This window comes from Sprattus sprattus, assembly GCF_963457725.1.
Source record: "Sprattus sprattus genome assembly, chromosome: 2".
NCBI classification, from domain to species: domain Eukaryota; kingdom Metazoa; phylum Chordata; class Actinopteri; order Clupeiformes; family Clupeidae; genus Sprattus; species Sprattus sprattus.
The window spans coordinates 65339725-65363327 of record NC_137921.1 but is presented as its reverse complement, the minus strand read 5'-3'; the positions used below and the strand labels follow the sequence as shown (position 1 = coordinate 65363327).

Below are 23603 nucleotides of genomic sequence, written 5' to 3'. Positions count from 1 at the left end.
AAGTGAGACAAAACTGAGTTCAGGTAATAAATAATGAATGGTTCTTTTATTTATCAGTTATGGTATCTTTATTCACTCACCGCGGAATTAAGCAATTTATAAGCTGTACATACTATAAGCGGTACTCTTTAACAACCTGATTTTGTCTTTTCATAAGCACAATGGGAGCTGCATCCCCACAACCAATGATTCTTCGTGTTGTTGAGCCAGACCAGGCTAGAAAATTAAAACTCGGCTCACGACCAGCCTCCGTTGATGCACTAATCAACATTATAAAAGAACAGCTGGAAATCAACCTTGACTTGCCTTGATTTGCTTTACGAAGATCCAGACTTTGAAGGGAAACTTACTTCCCTTACAGACATTGAGGAATTGCCACAAAAAGCTGTTGCGCACACCTTACTTTCACTAGACTCCATCTCTATTGCATCTCCTGCTCTACTTTCAGATGTGTCATCTCCAGAGCACCTCAGCAGTTGGCCTCTAGGTCCTTTTCCTGTTCCCACATTTGCATTTGATGTTGATGAATTATTAGATGAATCTTCCACATTCCAACATTAAAAGACCCAAGCGAGCAGAAGTCAACTTCGCACCAAACTTTCCCCAAGGAAAGGATCCTTCAAGCATTGAGCAGTTGAGGCAGACAATTGTTGAAGAGGTCAAGAAGACTGAGAAGAACCTGCCCCTTATAAGAAAGATGATGGAGACCACATTTCCCCTACGCCGACAGACCATAGTAATGTCCTGCCCACCAGTCAATGAGCTTATGGACCTCTGGCCTGCACTCAAAATAGAGTCTGAGGTAATATGGATCAGCTCTCTCTTTTTAAGGGAAAATAATTGTGATTCATACTTACTTCCGCTATTTTCTGCTTTTTAAAGGTGTGCTAGATTCTTCAAATGTAACTGTTTTTTAAGTGTTGTTGCTGTATTCTCCTCCTGTTACATTTCAATGTAGTTGTATGCAGAGTTCCAGCGAATTACAAATCAGAACCTGCCCAACACATTTTATGCTGAGCTTGACTGCCATCTTCCACGACTGATGACCTAATTCAGACAGAAGGCATAAAAAACTGGGAAGACAGCAGATGCTCTGGCTGAAATAAAAAAAAAAAATCAATGATGAACTGGTAAATATATTATAACACACTTCATAGGTTGAACCTGTGGAACTTCTAACAGTAACAATGACTCAAATGAGATTTGTGAATTTTGCAAATAGTCCACTTAGTGTTTGCCATTTGTTTTATTGCATTTAAGATGTGAACAGGTTATTTCGTCTGATTGTAGACCCATGTACATTTACCCCAGATGCTGCCAGAGAGGTCCGAAACTCTTGTGAGGTGATGTGTGGGTTGATTTTTACCTGATTTATTTTTCTTCTGGTGCTTCTTGGTGATGGTCTTGATGGGCGTCCACTTCTAGGCAGAGATGCGGCCATGTTGAATGCCCTCCATTTCTAAATGTTTTGTCTTGGATGGATGGATGGATGGATGGAGCTGGAATCTTTTGGAGATGGTCTTATAGCTTTCCCAAGACTGATGGGCTGTCAGTACCTTCTTCCTGATGTTCTCGGATATCTCGTTTCCTCTGCATTGTTGATCTGTGTGTACACCTTGGCACTACAGTAGTTTGGTTGGTTTCCTCTCTCTTTTAATATGTGTTGCCCAACCCTTTTCCTAAGGATGTCTCAGTTGATTGGTTTGCTTAATTGACTAATTAAGCACCCAAATATGTTTCACCGAATCTGTTACCTGCTTGACTTTACCAATGCAGCTGGGGGGTTCACTTACTTTTGAAAATACACTAATTCCATGTTTCATGTAGTTTTTTGGCTTCTCAAACAATTCCCTCTAAACAAGTACATGCAAATGACAAACATAAACCTGACATTTCATCTATGGAAAATTGGTGATGAAAAAAATGAGAAATCATGGTAAAACAACAGAAAACTCTTAAGTGCTCAAGGGGTTCACATACTTTCAAGTGGCACTGTAATTGTCCATGAGCTGAGTGATTAGCTTGAATCAGTTGCAGCCAACTGGACAGGACTCTAGCAGTGTATTGAAGCAATAATATTGAATCGTCACATTTTTGCCAATTCCCACCCCTAGTGTGTATGTGTCTTCTCCTTTAGAATGTGGACGCGAACAGGTCTCAACATGCTATTCTCAGAGTTCACCGAAGTGTTGAGGTACACGAGTATAACGTTTTCATCTTTGAAGTTCAACTATATCTGTATGCTTACCATGCGTTGGCATATACCAGTGGTAAAGATGGTCACCCCTTTAGTGTAAGATCAGCTGTGGACTCCTTTCAAGTGAAAGAGATGTCATTCTGATGGAGGCTAGGAGCGTAGAAGCACATCTCAAAGAGAAAAAGGGACATTTGAAGCATTCATTGGCTGTCAACTCTGAAAATTACAATGATAACTTGGCTACCTCATTGTGTCATGTTTTACTAATTATTTGTACCTGGTTGTATCTAAATGTGTCATGTTTTTGGTATATTTTACTTTACTCCTGAAATTGTGGAACTTATACACTGTATGTGAGTTTATTAACTTTCATTTATTTAGATACTTTTACAAAAAGATATTTGATACAGAAAAATACTTTATTTAAATTCTTTAAATACTTTATTTAAAAAATAATTTAAATATAACAAAGCTTATACAGAATATAAAGCATTAAGCTGCCAACCAATATATCCCCCCTACTTCTCTTCAATAATACAATTGTGTCATCCCTTCACTTAAACAACTATTATACATTTACAATTATTTTTTTTAAAATCAACCCTTCTGTCATGCAGGCAGAATCAGTTGAATAACCCAAGAATTTTCCATAAGTGATCTTAGAAGAATTAAGCAAAGTCATCTGGAAACTAAAAGGGATTTTACAATATTATTTTAAGAGCAGCCATCATTTGACACAATAGGTGCTTTTTCACCAGGACTCAATCTTATCTTGCTGTTTCTAATCTATATGCCGCGCTAAACGCTTGCAGTGTGCCTTTTTTTGTCAATCTTGGGTTGTTTAAGCAGTAGCGTTGAAAGTACCGTGGAAACCATAAGGGATGTTCACTGGCACCTCTGCTCTGCCCAACTCCTCAAATGACCTGGCATCCAAGGCCAGCATGAATGTGCCCTTGTCCTGGGGAGAGACAGATTCAAGGTTGTGGTTAGATTATTGTATTTATTTACTAAATATAATCGAATCTGTTGAAAGAAAGCCAAATTAAGAGTTTGCATTGCATAATTTGCCGAACCAACACCACGATCTGTGATTCTCAATAGGGAAATACACACTGTGCACCTTACCTTATTTGGAGTGACGACCACTGACAAAATGACACCATCATCTTCCTCTGTTGCATCAGGTGTTGGCACAAACACTGGTTCAGAGGGGTAAACGCCAGGCTTTTGCCACACCTAAAAAAATGAACAATAATGGATATTTTAGTAACATTTATATGAATGCACCTCTAACAACTAACACTAACGCTCTGTATCTGAATACATCCACATGGAATACAGCAAACATCACATTTATGAAATAGTTTTATTTATAGATTAATACACATATTCATTTGGTACTTACTTTCATTTTTTCCCCTTCCAGGTCCATTTTGATGAGGGAGTCTCCCACCAGGTGCCGGAAGCCACAGCCATAGTAATAACGGTAAGGATGAGTGTTGCACTTTGCATAGTTGATTTGTGGGAATTCTAGCCCACCATATTCATGGAGATCATCCCCATGGAGATCTTCATGTGTGCAGTCAACCTTCAGAATAGAAATGAGACATTTAACCACTCTTCTAAGCTCCAGGACTTAGAACAAACAAGGCTGACGTCAGTCAGTTTTTATTGTCGCACAAACCACACAGCAACACACACGTGCATATTTTCAGTGGCGACACACACACAGACACACACACACACACACGCACACACACGCACGCACACACACACACACACACACACACACCGGCCAAGGTCGATGGTGAATTTATTATAATATAATATAATAATAATATTATAATTTATTCCATCCTGGACTGTCCTTCCTCCAGGACCCCAGGTGCAGTGGGCAGCTTTTGGGCGCACGGGGACCAAGTAAAGTGATCCGTCTGCCTTGGTCAGGGACAAAAAGGAGAGTGGTCTGTTCTTCTGCATGTTTTTCTGTTGGGGGTTCTTAGTGGAGGAAACCCCTTATGGACAAGGGGAGAACATGCAAACTCCACACAGAAAGTCCCGGGAGATAGCCCACCTGAGCACTGAAGGCACACACACACACACACACACACACACACACACACTCGGGAGATAGCCCACCTGAGCACTGAAGGCCTGGGGAGAACCTACCCCCCAGGGACCAACAGCGCCTCCTGCGGGACTTTCCATCCTGAATGCTACTTTTGCCATTTTACAAAAGCGTTCACAATAAAGTATTTTCATTTAAAATAATTGAAGTGTGACTGGCATAGGCTTATTGACCTACCTGATTTTTGGCAGTCTTGATAGCTGTTGCTTGGCTGTCTGGTCTGGTGTTCAAGTTTTCTCCACAAGGTGTCTTACTATGCACATTGAAAGGCAGCACAAATCTTCTAGGGAATACTCTGCACATTGTGTTGTAAACCTAAAGAAATCAGAGATCTGTTTTAGTGGAAAGACAATATATACATACAAAATAAAGACACGTGTAATGTTTTGGTGCCATATTTCATTATCGGAGATAAAAAAAGATCCTGTAATTTCTCCATGCTCACAAGAATCTTACAACCCAAAATCAGAAAAAGTTGGGACGGTATGGTACATTTAAACTGAAAACAGTGATTTGTACATTCGTTTTGACGTGTATTACATTGAAAACAATACAACAGCACATTATTTGATGTTTTACCTCATGTATTGTTTTTTCAAAATAAACATTGAATTAAATTTCGAGTCTTGCATCATATTTTGTGACAGTAAAGCATTTATCACTTTGTAACGTTGCAGTCCTTTTCACAATATTTAAAAGATGTTTAGGGACTGAAGACACCAAGTGAGGAAGCGTTTCAGGTCTGACTTTGTCCCATTCTTCCTGCAAACAAGTCTTAAGGATGGCAAAGGTACGGGGTCTTTATTGTCGCATTTTGCGTTTCAAAATCAGTTAAGTTTTAACTGGCATTTGTGGATATAATAGTTAATATTATATTGTTCAGCATATTATTTAAATTACTCTCCTAATTTGAAGGCATAAAGAGTGTTCAGCACATGTTACTAACATCGAAATTCTGCTCCTTTTGCACTCTGGAGAATGTGCACTGCAAGCATACATTACCTCATCGAGGTCCTCTCCTGACTTGCGCAGGTTCTGGACCATGTAGTTGTGGATGGCTTTGCCGTCATCAGCGCAACACATGTCCATCACCAGGAACCCATTGTCCTCAAAGGCATTGATCTGATGGAAGGTAGAAAGCGGCTTGGTGTGGTACTCAATATGGCTCAGCTGGAAGAAAACAGGGAGGAAGATTAAAATGAGTGGTAAGGTAGTCCAGTCAGTCTCTGTATGTATGTACTGTATGGATGGATATACAGTATGTATACATGCATGTATGTATGAGTTTAAACAATGTTTAATTATAATTGAATGTGTCCATACCTTGCCCGTGTGCTTGTTAATCACATGGAAGATTGTGTCATGCTTAGGATCCCAGTACACACCATCATTGATGCCTTTCCCCCTCAGTTTACTAGTGACGATCTTCAGCAAGTCCAACTTAATGGGTTGCTCAATGAAGACTACATAGTTCTCAGTCATCGCTAGACCCAAAGGAAAACAATTACATATTAGCTTGTGGCCCCGCACCGTGAATTAGGGCTTAGACACCCTCACAGATAGAGCCCAGTGGGTACCTGAGTTTGCATTTAACTGCTGAGGTAGAAGTTAGGGAATATAAAGGGAAATCTACAGTTTTCTACTGGTGACATTCTATTCTTTATTTTCTGTGTATAAGTGTAGTGTATAGTGTATAATCATGGTGATCAGGTATGTATCATGGTGATCAGGACTGTTACTGATATTATACAGAAAGAAGTACTTTTAAGTTGTCATAAAAAAGAGCACATCTGAGGAAAGAGGAAGTGTGGGCATGTGTGGGTCACGCGTGGTAGACTTTCCAGTGCAGGTGGAGAAGCCATTTTGTGTGCCAGAGAAACTGGAGGGTATCTGTAAAGAGCCTGTGGCCAGATGATGGAATACATCTGCTCTGTCTTGCCTATTGGGGTAAGTCATTGGAATATACCCTACTTGGATTTTTTGTTCCCCACCTTTTTTACTAGAGAAGAGTTTTTTGTTTGGGTGCGACAATCTCTTTTGTTTATTTTTTGTTGCATATGGTGGCTGGACATGGTTTGAAGGCCAACTTTTTCTTTTGGACCCTCCTTTACCAATTATCACAAAGGATCAATGCTTCAAGGGACTTGATGAATGACTTCTTCGATATGTATGACTTCTTTGTTATTTCGTGTCGTCCTTAAAACGTGGAGAGAAGAGAGGAAATTGTGTGTTTTGTGTATTCAATTTACAACTCTACAGTCTCAAACTATATTTAATAATTTGGGTTTCCAAGTTGAGGCCAATTTGTTATAAGCCATCATGACAAACACTGTCTTCATGATTTTTTGCACACAGCTTCTATATGTAACACAGATGCCATTGAAAGTGACTCACCAAAACTGTGGTAGTACGAGGGTTTGGTCTTGTCCACAGACGGGATAGAGCAGATGACTTTGGCGCCCTCTAGGGTGTCTGATGGTGCGGTTTTCTCAGGAGGCACACAAATAACGTTGTAAAATGCTCCTGGTAAAGACAAAGATAAACATTAACGCCAATAAAAAAAAAAAGATTCATAAAATCACAAATGACTTACAAACACCAAAACAGACAACCTAACAGACAACTTCACTAACCTTTAGCGGTGTAGGAATTCCCCATGTTGTATGTTGTCCCATCAGGGTCACTGTGTGGGTGAGCTGTGGCTCCATTGACAGCGATGTACTTAGTCCAGTCCACCTGTCACAGAGTGCACATTTATACTTTCAATTTAATGAACCCTTCACACGGTTTAGATTGGTGAAGGGTAAGACAATGGCTCACCTTCTCAGTGGACGTTAGTGTATCTGGATCCACTTTGTGCATGAAGTTTGTTTCAGTACTGACGTAGTAATCACCCTTATACTGGATGAAACTCACATTGGCATTGTCGGTGGCCTCTGTGAAGACAAAGAGAGTGGCCATGGCATTAAATAATTTATTCACTTGTGCAGGTGATTCTTTCATATGCTTACCTCTGAATTCAAAAGCCTGCAGTGTGGAATTGGTACACTTTTAGTTTCAAAAACTAATATATGGTTATGGTGGTTTTGTCAGACTAAAACGTATTTTAAGTCTGACTGTGGCTGTTTCACTGTCGTGTGTGCGCTACAGCACATCTCTCAGCACATTATAGTGGGAAATAGATACTTACCTGGCATTTCAAAGTATGACAGAAAGCGCTGGAAGATGTTTTTGCAGGGATCTGGCATGGCAACGGTGCCAAACTCTGACACAACGATACGGCCGTGCTCTTTGTTAGCTTTATAGCTGTCACTGTGGAGGAACCGGCTCTTGTAGGTCACCTGCCCATTCTCAATGTTATACTGGTGCAGCAGGGCCATTCCATCAAACCATTGGTTGAAGCTGAAATAAATAAAATGGACAAACATTCATAACACAACTAGAACAGTCTTCTAGTAATGTGTTAAATGGCAAAAAGAAAAGAAAATTAATATTTGTACTCACTTATTTTTTCCGAATTCAAACTTGCCTGGGCCATTCCTTAGAAGGTTGCCTTTGATCCAGGTCGGAATGGTCCCACGAATGACGGTCTGCAAAGGCTCTAGTGTCTCATCGGCTGTGCGCACAATATTTTCAATACATGGCAAACCATGCACGTCTGTGAAATGCTGATTTTTGCGCTTATTTGGGGCTGTGAAGAGAATATATATGTATAAAAAGAAAAGAAAATAAGATGATAAGCTTCTTTACAAAAGTGTACAAAACTACAAATGAAATGCTATTTTACTCTAGTTTAAATGATCCTCTAAATATGTGCGTTTGAGATTTTAATAAGTTGATTTTGTTATTGCTTTCACATGGTTTTTAAAACTGAGAAGGCAATTAATTAAGACACCAAGGTTCGTGTGCGTCAGGGTCCTGTTCGTCCCGTCGGGATTCATATTTGGATAATGACATGACCGCCGGACAATACATTATAATTATTTTAATCCAGAGGATCTCTGTAGAGTTGACGTGAACGCAATCACCAACGTTTTCTCACAAATTCAGCCATTAACCCAGTTTTAAAAAAATGCGATTCCTCAAATAACCACAAGATGGCCCCGTCGGATAGTTGGCTTGGATTGATGTATTTCCAAGATGCAATGCAACATGTTATACTTTATGCAATTGGCAATGCTTCAAGTTATTTATGTTTTTTTAGGTCACTGTAATCTGAGAGAGAACATTTGCTAAAGTTACGGCAGCATGTCTCACTTTTGGGTGGAGTATGAAGTGTTTTGGCATTTTGCACCAAAAGTTAACTGATATGCTGAGGTGTGCGTCTGTTAAGACCACTGTGCGAAGAGTTTGGAAAAAGTGAACATGGTATTGACACAAGTTTAAAAGTGATCGGAAAAAACTGCATGTGTGTCCTCCAGGAGAACGTCCTTAAACTTCTTTGACCATGTAAAAATCTTTCAGTAGGTGAGGCCATGATTAATTTGACGGCATGTTACTTTGGAAACAGTATATGCCTAAGAAACCTGTCAGATGGGGTATTAAGATTAGGTGTCTCTGTGACTTCCTGAAAGGATACTGTTTAGCATTCAATGTATAAACAGGAATAGAGGGGTGTGTGGCAGATTATCTTGGTTTGGGATAGAGGGCACAGGGTAGTAATGGATCTAAATGTCAGACTACAGACTCTAATGTCAGACTACCTATACAAACACCACCACTTGTAAGCTGACAACTTTTTATCTTCAATTCCGTCAGTGAGAAACCTACTCTGTCCTACTGAAGCTTACTTACGCTCATCAGGCCTCTCGTTGTTCCTCTCCCCCCCCCATGTCCTCACTTCTCTTTGCTGCCATAGCATCCTCACTCACTTCTCTACCCTCAGATGAGCTGGAACAACAGACATCCTGACACATAAAAGGAAAAAAACGATCCTATTATTGCAAGCCATCACATTGGAAGTCATTAGTGTTTCATCCATTTTTATGTCAATTGTTTTATGTCACAATATCAGATCAATATCCCAGTGTGTACTACATACGGACAAGCTATATCACATCTACTATACATTTTATGTAGTAGTGATGTCCTATACCTTGGTCCTAATTTCATTGTGATTCGTTTTTCTACAGCATAAAAGCTGTACAAGCTTAAAACTTTACATCACAACATATTACTAGTTGCCTGTCGAATTATCTGCTGAATACCATTTCAATATGAGGTTTTCAATATTCAATGATGACCTTGCTATTGATTGTTTAGCTACTGCTGTTACCATAAGCTTACAGCTCAAAACAAAGGAGGGATTTGAAATACTAGTAGAGACGAACGAAGAATAAGAAGAAGTGAGAATGAAACAAAGTGACACATCTCAGATTATTATTTTTACTTTTTTTTTTTTTTTTTTACTAAATCTGAGCAGTTTAGTAAGTGATGAGGCTGAGTCAATAGCTGGCTATCAACCAACTCCAGACGAACTCCTCAGACTAACGTTTCCTCAGTCAGTCAGCTAGCAAGTGAGCTGGCAAACTGGTCATGGAAATTGACATGATATAAATTTCGACATCTCTTCTGAAAAACAGAAAACACAGCCGATTACCCACGTCGTTTTGTGCCCATAATAGCGGTCACCCACAGACGCGGACCGTGCTTCCTTCGTAGGTTGCGAAAGTCACGAATTGACCGCCATAGGTGATAAGTGAGGTAACGTGAAAATTCGCTTTACTGAACGTCCCTCAAAGACCAATTATTAAATGTCACATATCTCTGCAAATAAAAGTGTCATGGGATCTTAAACTGAAGTACAAATACTGTTTTTGCAAACAACAAAGAATGCATCTCTTTATGCGATGACAGTACATGTTGTGTAGTGTGTGTTGAATTTGAGATTTAACATTTTGAAAAAGTCTTATCACCCTCATTCATTCTTACCCCTGGTTATTGCCCAGACAGTATCAGAATGAAATAATTACCTGGAGTGATTTCTGCTTCAGCAGACATCATTCTCTCGGTTCTTGAGTCTATTGGGAGGCCGAGCCGGTTGGTGGACTTGTGGAAGTGCAGTGACTTCCTGGACGAACAACTCTGTGTCTCTCTGATCGACAAAGGACGCCTTTTATAGAGCTCCGACAGCTGTGTACGCTCCCAACCCCTCCTTGTCTTCACGTTGAGTAGGCCTACTCCCTATCTATCTGGAAACACTGATTATTCTTGGTGATTTTTTTTTTTTTGACCCAGTTCCAGATATTTACTCTCTATTCCTCCAAATATGTTTTGATATTGTGATGAATGCGGCGTCAATAACGTGATGGCTTGTCATGTGGTGGATGACGTGGTTGATTGAGGATGTGAGACACCTGGACATGCACTTTAAAGATGGCATGGTGATATGCACACCATTCGTTGCTTGCCAACCGCCAATAAAAACGAAAAAGAAGAAGAAGAGGAAGAAGAAGAGGAAGAGGAAGAAGAAGAGGAAGAGGAAGAGACGAGGGAGACCGACGACACGAAGCAGTTTCGGATTGTGGACTGGTTGTGTGCGTTCTCTGCACAGGAATAGATAGGCCTATTGGGCAAGAGCACAGCATCTAGACTTGTCTTGAAACCGCTCATAAGAACAGATCCTTCACTGACCACCAGACCACAGTGCAGCGTATCCTTCCTGAATGGGAGTCATCCCTAGTACTCTGTTCATCCACTTCTGTTTGTTTTCCCTGCACACCCATCCTCCCTCATCATAATTGACTTCCACTGTCATCAGATGTTAAAAGATGGGTAGAAATGCATTGTTACCTCTGCCAAGGAGGTCATGTTTTTAGTGCCGTTCATTTGTTAGCAGGGTTACACCAATTAACTATTAGAAGATGCCATTTATCAGACTTTAGGTTAGATTCTGCTGATGGTGGAGGTGCAAACAAACCATTTACGTGGCTAATGGAGTACGGGCAAGAAAGATTGCCCTGTACAGAAACAGAAGCCTACCATAACTGCTTATCTAATTGGAAGCACAGAAATACACAAGAAGGGTTCCATCAGCTCGAAATGGAATGCGATGAGGCTGTCCAGATCATGTAGAGAAGAAACGGTCAAGAAATGAAAAAGGGAGTGACCAAATTTCTTGTTTTACTATGCCAGCTGATTCAGGTCTACGGAGGAGGACGTCCGAGCCAGAATTGGAAAGGCAAGGGCAACATTCAAATGAAGAAAGAAGGTTCAGTTATTAGATTCAGGTCTGCTTTAGTGAAGTAAATAGACTACCTGCGACATACAGAATGCTTCAACACTATAACCATGCTTGTTATAAATTCATTTCTATGCAACTTTTCCAACTTTTCAGGACAGGAAAAAGGCACTGCATGTCAGCTGTGGCTTTGAAGCAAACTCTAGATGAACTAATATGAATTATTTTTTTCCCATATAAAATTGTTAGGTAGGTTTGGTAAGCTTTTAAGCATCGCATATATTTGAATTGAAATAGAATGTTAAAGAGAATGAGTGGTCATGGCTAGGGACGTAAATACTTTATGAATGTCTTTGTGCTCTGTAGGTTTCTGTAGGTTGATCTGTAGCTTCATCTATACGCTGTGACGTGCTGAAGTATTTTCATAATCTAATCACCTAGTTGGGGGACTGAATTCAGCAGGAATTATGATACAGATGTTTATCTTTTCAATCCCATCTGCCCTCCAGCATTCTTCTCCATATGTGATGGTCAGTGTTGTCCCCATGGCTCACCTGTTCTGCTTTTTTCCCTTTCTTCCTCCCCTCCTCTTTTCCTTTCATCCTTTTTTCTCATACATTATCATCTCTTTACTGTACTGTTGACACGAGGCAACAAAATTACTCTAAATAGTGCTTTGAAAAATGTTTTAAGTCTTCTAGAATTCAATTACATTTTTCTTCCTTTGCAACCTCCATCTTATCACATGACAACTACAGGTAAGAAACAAACCAATTCAATTTTATTTGTATAGCGCCATAACAATACAATTGCCTCTAGGCGCTTAACAGAGCCCAGAGCCTGAGCCCCCTTAGTGCATAACCACAAACGTCTAATATTTATTTTGCTCATCATTGAGCATGTTACACACTGTTTCCTGCTCTGGAAAATCCCTAACTCCCCACGATGGCATAGTTGTACCACTACAATGGTAATTCAAAAGGTAAATGTAGATAAATGTTTTTATGTCCTAATGGATGGAGCTCACAATTACACTCTTTTATTTATTCACAATTTGCATTTCTGCTGCATTTGAAAGGCTTTCTCCTAGCACCATGTTTACCTCATATCTCTTTAGGTGTTGAGAGTATTACATGAAACACGGGTGTGTGGTTTTCAACACTCAATCACACTGCATTGAATGAATCAGTACACCCTTTCTTGTTCCTGTCTGCTTTCACCTTCATCTCCTCATCCTCGTTTTCATTCTTTTCATCTAATATTACTCCTTCATCTATCCCCGCTAATTCTCTAGGCTTTCATGTTTTCTTTCCTCTGGTCTGATTCATTACAAAGACCAAGGCCTAATTCAGCTGAGCACAACCAAGAGCAATTCATTTACATTGTCATTTAGCAAACATTTTGTCCAAAAGCGACATACAAGGGGGAGAACAGTCAAGCTACGAGCAATAGAGACCTAGAGTAACAGTAAAACTATTTTTCATAAGAAATAGAAAAAAAGGTGCAGGAATGTAACTACTGTAGGTGCAAGTAAGGATTTGATTTGATTTGATTTTATTCGGATCCCCATTAGCTGATGCCAAAGACACCAGCTACTCTTCCTGGGGTCCACACAAGAAAACAACGTACCAAACAACAGATTAAAAAAAAAGGAAAAGCATATAACAAAGAAGACATCAACATACAAACAACAGATAAAGGAAAGGGAAAAATACACATAACAAAGAAGAAATCAACATACAAACACCAGATAAAAGAAAGGAAAAAAAACAACAACTAAATAACCTAACCATCACACACAAAAACAACAGATGACAAATAGGAAAAAAGGATAAGTGGGAGGTTAAGAATTCCTTAACCTAACTGACTACACATATTGACCATTTTGATTGGAGTGTGCTTCAGCATAATACTAGCAGCAACTTTGGATATACAATTTGAAACGGTCACAATCAGAAATGAATGCTGTATTGCTCTGCCATTTTGTATACCACATGTCAATGGAGAGAAAACGACCATTGAAAGGGTTAACCGTCTAGTCCATGTAATGCTTGCTGGTATTTGGCTTTAGTCAGAGATAAGAAATGCATTCAAAATAATTTTAAAATAAATATGAATGAAATGGAAAGTTGCTTTGTATTTGTTAAAAATGAATGACAAACATAAGGAAAGCAAAAGTAAATTATTGATCTAGCTGGTACTGCAGCCTATTAAGGAAAAGCTATGATTACTGGCCTGATTTCACTTAATATTTAGACTACTGAAATGCCATTTAGCAAAATTGCACTACTAGTAATGTCCAGCAGATAGAGGTATACTCAAAATCTTTGCACGTTTTCAGTTTCTTCTGATCACCATGTGAATCTCTGGGGAATGTAAACTGCACGTCATTACTTTTTAGAGACAGTACTACATATACTACACTGGAGTTTATGTGAACGCACACACTGAACAGACTGCAAGAGGACCTTAACAAGTAGTTTGCTGACAAAGTGCTTTGGGTTAGAATCATGACCTTTTAAAGGGAATAATTCTGCCAGAGAAATTTTCAAGCATTATTAGAAACCTGCAATATACAGTGGGGAAAATAAGTATTTGAACCCCTGCCGACTTCGCAAGTTTGGCCACTTGCAGAGAAATGTGTGATCTAGAATTGTAATGGTAGGTGTATTTTAACAGTGAGAAACAGAATATCAACAAAAAAATCCAGAAAACTGCATCTTATAAGATTTATGACTTTATTTGCATTTGATGCAAAAAATAAGTATTTGAACCCCCAAGCAAACAGCAAGAATTCTGGCTCCCAATGGCCAGTTATGTGCCCAAAAAGCACACAGATTAGTCCTCATTAGGTCTAACAAGGTATACCTGATCTCAACTGGTGACCTGTATAAAAGAAACCTGTCCAAAGACTCATACTTCACACCTTCAACCTCACCACCATGGGCAAGACCAAAGAGCTGTCCAAGGACGTCAGAGATAAGATTGTAGACCTGCACAAGGCTGGAATGGGCTACAAAACCACCGGCAAGCAGCTTGGTAAGAAGCAGATAACTATTGGTGCGATTATTCATAAATGGAAGCAACACCAAACAACTGTCACCCGCTCTAGGTCTGGGGCTCCATGCAAGATATCACCTCGTGCGGAATCAGTGATCATTCGAAAGGTGCAGAATAACCCCAGAACTACACAGGGGGAGCTTGTGAATGATCTCAAGGCAGCTGGGACCAGAGTCACCAAGAAAACCATTGGCAACACACCACGACGTAATTTTTTTAAGTACTGCAGCACTCGCAAGGTCCCCCTGCTCAAGGAAGCGCATGTACAGGGCCATCTGAAGTTTACCATTGCACACTTGAATGATTCTAGGGAGGATTGGGAGTCAGAATTTGGTCAGATGATACCAAAATCAAGCTCTTTGGCATCAACTCGACTTGCCGTGTTTGACAGGGGGGGGAATGCTGAATATGACCCCAAGAGTACATCATACCCACCATCAAGCATGGAGGTGGAAACATTATGCTTTGGGGCTGTTTCTCTGCCAAGGGTACAGGACGACTCCACCACATCAAGGGGACTATGGATGGGGCCATGTAACGTGGAATATTGGGCTTGAACCTCATTCCCTCATTCCATTGAAAACACAACCTTAAAGATTTGGAGAGGATCTGGAAAGAGGAGTGGACCAAAATCCCTCCTGAGATGTTTGTAAACCTGGTGACCAACTACAAGAAACGTCTGACTTCTGTGCTTGCCAATAAGGGTTATTCCACCAAGTACTAAGTCATTTTTGTCAGTCAGTTTTGGGGGTTCAAATACTTATTTTTTGCATCAAATGAAAATAAAGTCATAAATGTTATAAAATGCATTTTTCTGGATTTTTTTGTTGATATTCTGTTTCTCACTGTTAATATACAACTACCATTACAATTATAGATCACACATTTCTTTGCAAGTGGCCAAACTTGTGAAATCGCAAGGGGTTCAAATACTTATTTTCCCCACTGTACCTCATTATGGCTCTGATTATACCTAATAGACTCAGAAAGATCCAATAGAACCGAAATCCAGTAAAAAATAGTGATGATTCTTGATTTAATGATTTTGTTGACCACAACAACTGTGCCAAATGTTTCTATTTCAATCTCAAACATTAGTGTGTACTTATGAAATAGATGACTCCAGATTTACTTAAATAACTATCCAAAATGCTGAATCAATTAACCTTTGAACATTTTCACTTTTTAGATGTTCAGTAGCCTATTCTGCCCGACATTATCAAACGAATCTTCTGTGCAGGCCAACGGGATGTTATTATTATTTCACCTTCACCTTTCACATTCATTAAATCACATATAAACGCCACACCAAGTTACAACAGGGGTGGATCTAGATATTTATTTTGTTTGTTTTAAGAACGAACCACAAGTCAATTCCGTTACAGACGTCATACTCATTGGCAAGGCCACCGCCAGACGGTGCATCTACAACAGAAACATGACGGCACCTGCAACGGAAATAGTCTTTGCAAGACGGTGAGTGACGCCACGATGCTGTGTATTTGAATGCCCGCCTCTCTTATTGGGTTTGAAAGCAAAACCGCTGCCTCATTTGCTGAGTATCGTTGAGGACGACCATGTGTACGCTCTGACCTCATTGAGCAAGTCTTACAACACATCTCCTTGCCAGACTGCGGAACCTACTTGCACGGTCTTTGTATGGGGTTTTGGTGGCAATGATGGAGACCTTGGGAAACAGTTATGCGAGCGTTAAGTAGGCTAAACCAGCCTAGTTTTTGTTATGATACTGGTACACTGGGAGGCGGGTTTGCGAGATGAATGACGAATACAATCGTTTATTATAAGATTAAAAGGGAGTGTGATTTGCACGTTGCATCGTTTTTCTGGGATTAATCAGATTATATGTTCAAGACGGGAGACGCAGAACGGAATATAAGAAATCGCAGCCACATGAAGGACAGAGACTTCATGCCTAATATGGAGCGGGGGAAACCCGCCACATATACTGGGGACAAAAAGGCTAAAATGGCTGCGAAGACAAATAAAAAGTGGGTGAGACTGGCTACTGTCTTTGCGTATGTTTTGTCTGTTTCTATTGCTGCGATAATTCTGGCTATATACTACAGCCTGATCTGGAAGCCAACATCTGGCTCAACACCGCTGTTAGGAGGAGCAGATGTACCGGTGACCATCGCAGCCACCACTGATATTCTCACCACTGGCATGAATATCATCAGTAGTCCTCAAGAAAATAAGAGCATAACCGACAGTCCATCGCAAGGTTATTTGTGGACAACATCACAAGGGCGCGCAGGTGCCCCTTCGGAGGTACTGCCCCAGAGGGAAACTGGATATGCAGGCCCAACAGTCGTATCAGAGGACACGTTTCTAGAAAAGCATAGTGATAGTGGAACTGATGTACGACATTCAGCGACAAACAGGACACCCTCGACAACAGAATCAGTTGGTACAGAAATAGTTGAACGGACGTCTGAAAGCGCCGCCAGCGAGCTAAACTCCAAGACGCACGTTACAGATAATACGCAGTACAAAAATGTCTCACTTCAGAATGTTGACTCAGTTCCAACAACTGGGATTGAGGAGGGAATAACAGACGGATCCGGGATGAATTACCCAGAGGAACGCGCTCTCTCGGAATTTATTGTGTCGAATACGCCCGAGCAGGAGGATTCAACGTCGCCTACCACAGGTTCACAAGGACCCGTGGTCGGTGCCTCTTCGCAAAATGCAGTCAGGTACACTCATGGACATTTCTTCTCCACAGACACACATGACATGGAATCCACAGAGGGATCCGCTTTCATCTCATCGGACTTTCATACCACAGAGGATGCATCATCTGCCAGAGCCACGCAGGTTGCAGGGAATGATCAAACTTCTACGACGCGTAGCATTAGCACGGGGTCTATTGTGGACAGTGATGAGCATTGATTTATGTTAGTGCGTAAAACGGTGTCTCCCACCTCTCTTCAGCATCAACAATTGAAAAGACAATATATTTGTCATTGGTGAACACACTGTAACATTAACTATATTAGAGAATTGAGGCGGGACATCTGTGGACTAAATGTGTAGAAAAGACTGCTGTTAAACAGCGACTAAGACAAAGCCATGCTTGACCGATGTCCACTAAGATCGGGAGTAATTTTTTTGGGTTATGTACTGTACTGTACTGGTAGGTCGAATGAAAAGAGAAACTTGTAGTCCCACTCAGGTATGTGTACAAGTCTACAGTATAACTGTAAATACAGAAAGAAGGGCATAAATAAAATGTAGCTGGTTTTTGCAATAGAGCACATTACCCCCGGCCTATGTTGACGTTTTAGCCAAATTATGTAGCCTCATTTTTATGAAACAATGTGCAATGCATACAAATAAAGATAGAAATAAATGTAGTTTTGAATGAATATATATTCATTATATACACTGCATATAAGTGCTCAGGCTTCCGCAATATCAATTGTACATACACACAGCAAATAATGTCATCCAAATCCTACGGTTGTAGTCAGTCAGTATGTTGTACCATCACTGTTTTTTAGTAAGTCATTTTTGAACAGTTCTTAATAAAAACAGATGAGGAATACAAGCTGACCATTGGACTCCTTAGGTTGAATTTACAACATTTCATCAGCATACATAAACCACAAATGACACCGGTCCAAGAAAAGTACATTCAGTTTTCAAATTAAATATAAAATTCAGGACACATTCACATTAAAGGAGTGATGCAATGAAATGATCAGATTGTTATTTTTTGCAGATAACATGAATTGACCTTCAGATTTATATGAATGACCAGTGTGGTCTCTGTATCAATGCATTTGCATTGTTGAAATGAGGCATGAATCTATCTGCTTCAAAGCTCCTGTCATGTCCCAAATTGCTGAGTTCAGCGTGTTTGTTAATTCTTCTGTTCATATAAATCTGGGAGGACAAAGGGCCGTAAACCAGTGGGAAAGTGAAAGAGTGAAAGGCATAAAGGACAATAACATGTTTCATGTCTTTTGAAACCCACTGTGTCAGAAAAAAAAAAAAACTGGTTGACCTCAGCTTGACACCAAGGTTGTAATTGCTGTGCGTGGGCAGGGCAGTCACTCAGAGACGGGTCTCTGGAGTGTCCACATACTCCATGGCAGCAGCCGCAGTTGGTGAGGTGGCACAGCTTTCATCAGGACACCTTGGGACACACATCTCACATCCTCAACAACTCCATATTGTTCCTTTTCCCTGCAGGCATAGTTCATGTACAATGGAGTGGGCCTCAGTTGCTAGTGGCTAGAAATCTCAGAATTCTCTGCTATCACTTACCAATACCTAGAAGTATTTTTGAGCTGAATGTGTGAAAAATATCCAGCCTCTTACCTGTTCAAAATGCCTTAGTTTTTAATTTCTTATGTTTTTATGGAAGAACCTTAGAAGACACTGTACATCACAGTGTTTCCGCTGTATCTATATACTCACACATCTGGATGTCTTATTGTTATGCAGACCTGACATAACGAGGCACTTTGCAAACAGACCTGTGGCTAAAGCGTCATAGTCTCTGTTTTAATGAACATTTTATTACAGAAACTGTATGGCAGTACAGTTCTTACTGTAGGTTAGTGTGATAAACATTATTGATTGAAAATATGTCTGTATAATACATCCAAGTCTGAATTACAATTTAAAGAATAGGGAACTATATTTTAACTAGCATTTGCCACTGGACATGAACGTAACAAATATGTACAGCATGTAGACATACTTACACTAAACAACTTAAAATAGAAGGAAACTGCCAGTGGTCTAGTTTTACTGTTTTAATCACTGGCAACATTTATGCTTTGTTGTTGTTGTTGTTGTTTGAGCCAGTACCACCACACTAGGCAGTTGAGATGTTTACTAATGAGCAGAGTGTCAGGGAAATAACCCTTAACCTAGGACTGTATTCTTTACCTCAGAATTGAGACTCACACACCCGAGAATATTATTAAATACAGACATTTACTCTGGGCCCCAGAGGAGTGACCTGCATGATTGTCTTCACGCAAGGCACTAACCTCTCCTACAAAATGTCTGCTCTTTATTGAAATTAATATTCACATATTCAAGTTTAACATGAAACCCCTCCCAGGTCCTTTGTTCCCTTTGAAGTTAGAAACAGTCTTGCTTAGTTCCTCTCCATACCATATTTCAAAATAACCTAAACAGTCTGTTGACATGTAAGTTACCCAGCCCCTCACAATTCAGATAACTTGAAACAGTCTGTGACATGTAAGTTATCCAGGCCCCTGTTTCCCAGGCAAAGCAGACTTTCTCATCTTCCCAAGAAAACACACAAAGAAACAAGAAATGCCTACAATAAATGAGAATACTAATAGTTAACCATAAACGATAAATTCCTATATAGAATTGAATAATTCCTTCACACAGAGGCCCCAGGTAACGGTGGGTCATGGCCAGTCAATATTTTGCTGTGCCGTATTCCTGTATCAGGCAAGCACCCTTTGTAAACCACCAGATTTGAACAACAACATGTTCTTGTGGCATGTTAAGGCAAAGCACAAGGTCAAGACAGAAACACAGGGAGGAGGGAGGGGGTTAATGTAATCAGAAGGTAGCTCCCTTGAGAGACTCTCTTAATTAACATGGTCTACAGTTCTCCCATCCTGCAGTTCGAAGTGTGTGCGCCGCCAGTAAGTGATTTACTCTGTGAACATGCAAATTAATTAACATCCAAATGGCGAGAAGTGTCTTCCCCGGTTCTTTTATCGGTGTACTTGATGGAGAGGCTATATTGGAACACATAATCCAGACTGACCCCATAAAAGAGCTCTGGCAGGCATGAACACACATAGATGTGTGCGTGCGTGCACACACACACACACACACACACACACACAACTGCACACACACAGCTGCCACTGAGTGGCCCATGAAAAACTTTTACATAAAGCGCAATAGCCAACAAGAGGAAAGCATGTCACCAGTTTTGTTTTCTGAATGGCGGTCACAAGCAAATATTACATATGATTCTATCTTTGTATCTTTATGCTGTATGTGATATAGTTAGGATGTTTCCATGTAAGCTATTGGATCTTCACAGTTGCATCTTGCCAGTAGCAGGAGACGAGGCATTACAATGTTTTGCTCAAGGTAAGCTAATACATATCTTTTCCAATTCAAACTGCAGTAACTGAACTGGATTTCGAATTCAAGTCTTCTATAGTGAAAAGAAGCAGATTGGTAGGAGAGAGGGAGAGAGGGAGGGAGAGAGAGAGGGAGAAAGGGATAGAGGGAGAGAGAGAGAGAGGGAGAAAGGGATAGAGGGAGGGGCACATATCAAAGGAAGACCATGCTACTATGGATTGCCTTTTGATCTACATGCGACTTTGATATTCGAGTGAAAAGAACCAGAACGCACCTGAAAATGGAAACTCTTAGACAGTCTTCAGCGACTAGGCTGTGCCACAACATGAACTATGGAAATTATGTTGGGAATGATTGTGTAAATAACTGATTCTAAATAGTGAATTGGAAATAAGTCTCTGACAACTCTTCAGTTTGTGGTTATATTAACATGTTATAGTGTATTCCTTCTGTGTACAAATACACGTGGTGATCAATTATGTATTGGATGTTTCTCATTTAATTGATCAAAGTAAGTGAAACTGCTGCAGCAGGTGGAGCCGTCTCCTCCTCACCATGACAACGGACCACGATGGACTCCCTGCACCCAGAGCAAAATTCAATAACGGTCACAATCATGACCACCATTATGGAGATTTACAAGGTACTGAATATGGAAACATGGAGAGTCTAGAAGGCGTGTTAGGCAGAGGACTGTGAATACATGCTTCGTCTCTATTGGTAGTTTCAAGTAAGCATTTGATACAATGACTTCCGCTGTTATCATGCAAGGTGTTGAGGCCTTGAATACCTATGGCTAAAATACCATCCTTAATGTCTTTATTTCCAGTAATACTTGAATAATGGTTCAACTTTAATCTTCATTACAGGGACAGCTATGGCTGGTTGGTTTCTGAAAGCTATCCAACTGCTTTTGTACTGAATCCCTAATTGTTATTTGTTCTATATGTCTGTAAAAAGTGTGTATATATAAGAAATGGGCGTGTCTCGAGCTAACATTGTTGCATTTGCTGCTTGAATTTTTATGAAGGGGAGTTAAAGGAAGGCGATATCTGCTGACCTGTTCCAGGAGAATATTTGGCAGATGAGATGACACTTGAGACCCATAATGCACCATTGGGAGCAACGTAAGGTTGTCAGAGGTAACTGATCAGCTTGTGGTGGTGTCGAATAAGTGTGCATTTACTGATTTCCAAAGTGTCATGCAACAGAAGTCAGTGGAAATGTTTTATATTTGTGAGTGCATATGCTATTATAGGTTATTACCAAATGATCAATTTCATATGCTCATATCTTTCATATCTTCTTTTTTTACATCATTAAAAAAATCCTGTTAATACAGTTATAATATGACACAGTAAACCTGCGATCTGAAAACACCCTGAAGTAGCAAGGCAGGCAGAGGCACTGCTGTTTCTGCGAAGGAATAAAAGGAGTTTGCCTTCCGAATGCCATGGAGCTGTTGTTTACACTTAGCTGGCGTAGAGGGCCAGGGGCCAGAATCTGTCAGACTCCCTGCGTGTCCTTGTGTGAATAACGATCCCTGGGGCTTTTTATTCATCACTTGACATTCTCTGGCCCTTGTTGGTTGCTCAAATCTTGCAAATACGAGACAACAGTGTCAGGTGGGACCTTCAGAATGCAAGCCTCTGTGTGTGCGTGTGTGTGTGTGTGTGTGTGTGTGTGTGTTATGTATAGACTCCAGCAGCGACCCAGAGGTGCCTCCAGCACACAGATGAGGACCCAGGAGGAAGAGCAGAAAAGAACACGAGGGGACCGTTTATGGGGAAAATACCAAAAGGCTACGTCTATCATTCCCACATCAGGTGTGGTATTCAAATGCTCCTGCTGCAAGACATAATGTAATAGGTCAAGAAAAACCCTCTGATGCACTAAAAAATACTGCAGCGCTGTTCCCTTTTCACTATACTCTACTGCTCACTACACTCCCAGCTTTAGTTTAAAAGAAGATTTAAATTGTACACTAATACCTGTCTAAGGTGTTTACACTCACCTCCAAATAAGCAGCTTATGCAGAGGTGTATTTATGTTATGTAAATACGCTTCTATCTAAAATAACCAGGCAATAACAAGCTGCACATAAACGGGTGTGGCTAACTGACATCTGCTTGATGAAAAACATTTTTTTTCCCTCCATTCAGCCTGGATGAAGGCATACCTGCCTAAAGCACTCTAGCCTGGATGAAGGCATACCTGCCTGAAGCACTCTCGCCTGATGAGATATGGGAACTGCAACCAGAGGGAAGCGGAGGAATAATGAGGGAGGGACGGCTGTGAGAGGGTGAGCTGCTGATGCAAATGTTAGCTGATTCAATCTCATCATATAACGCCGCCGGAGCATCAATCATCTGCCATCAGAGTTTTTAAAGAAAAAAAATCAGTGACAGAAGTAACTGATTGCACCATCATTAGTCTCTAACCAAATCTGAGAGGGGTATGATTTTACTGCAACACTGGATGTCTGTCTAGCCTGCTTCACACACACATACGTATATATGGGGGTATATAGAGTGAGAGAAGAGTGCTCTGGAGAATACGCCAGATTGTATTCCACTGCTGCAGACTGAAAATACCTCAAGATCATTCAGTGCTGGAAGATCAAGTAACTACTTGAGCTTTGAAATATAACCTACTAAAGACCTTTGAGCTTTTCAAATCAATACAATAAAGCCCCAGACTCACTGCAAATGTATGTGGTCTGTATTCAGTGAGTATTTCAGTGGACTCTCCACCCTTTGATCTAAGGGCGAGGCAGAATAATTCTAAACAGAGACTTGCCTGTGATATGTCATAGACAGATGATATACAAATTATATGGGAGTAGTCTGGTAAAGCTGAAGTCTATGAATTCATTCATCTTTTATGGAGTGTACATCATGCTTGATCTACTAATCCATGTT

General features: G+C 40.4%; 1 protein-coding gene across 1 annotated transcript; it reads right to left on the bottom strand.

The window, feature by feature from the left end:
* Positions 1-3038: 3038 nt before the first annotated feature.
* LOC308382845 (carotenoid-cleaving dioxygenase, mitochondrial-like) lies at positions 3039-21309 on the bottom strand (the record flags this gene model as incomplete). Its single annotated transcript, XM_080860367.1, has 12 exons — positions 3039-3155; positions 3323-3433; positions 3603-3785; positions 4503-4640; positions 5328-5495; positions 5649-5809; positions 6720-6848; positions 6959-7061; positions 7146-7261; positions 7516-7727; positions 7830-8016; positions 21237-21309. The coding sequence occupies 12 exons, from the start codon at positions 21307-21309 to the stop codon at positions 3039-3041; spliced, it is 1698 nt and encodes a 565-aa protein (XP_080716493.1).
* Positions 21310-23603: the final 2294 nt, after the last annotated feature.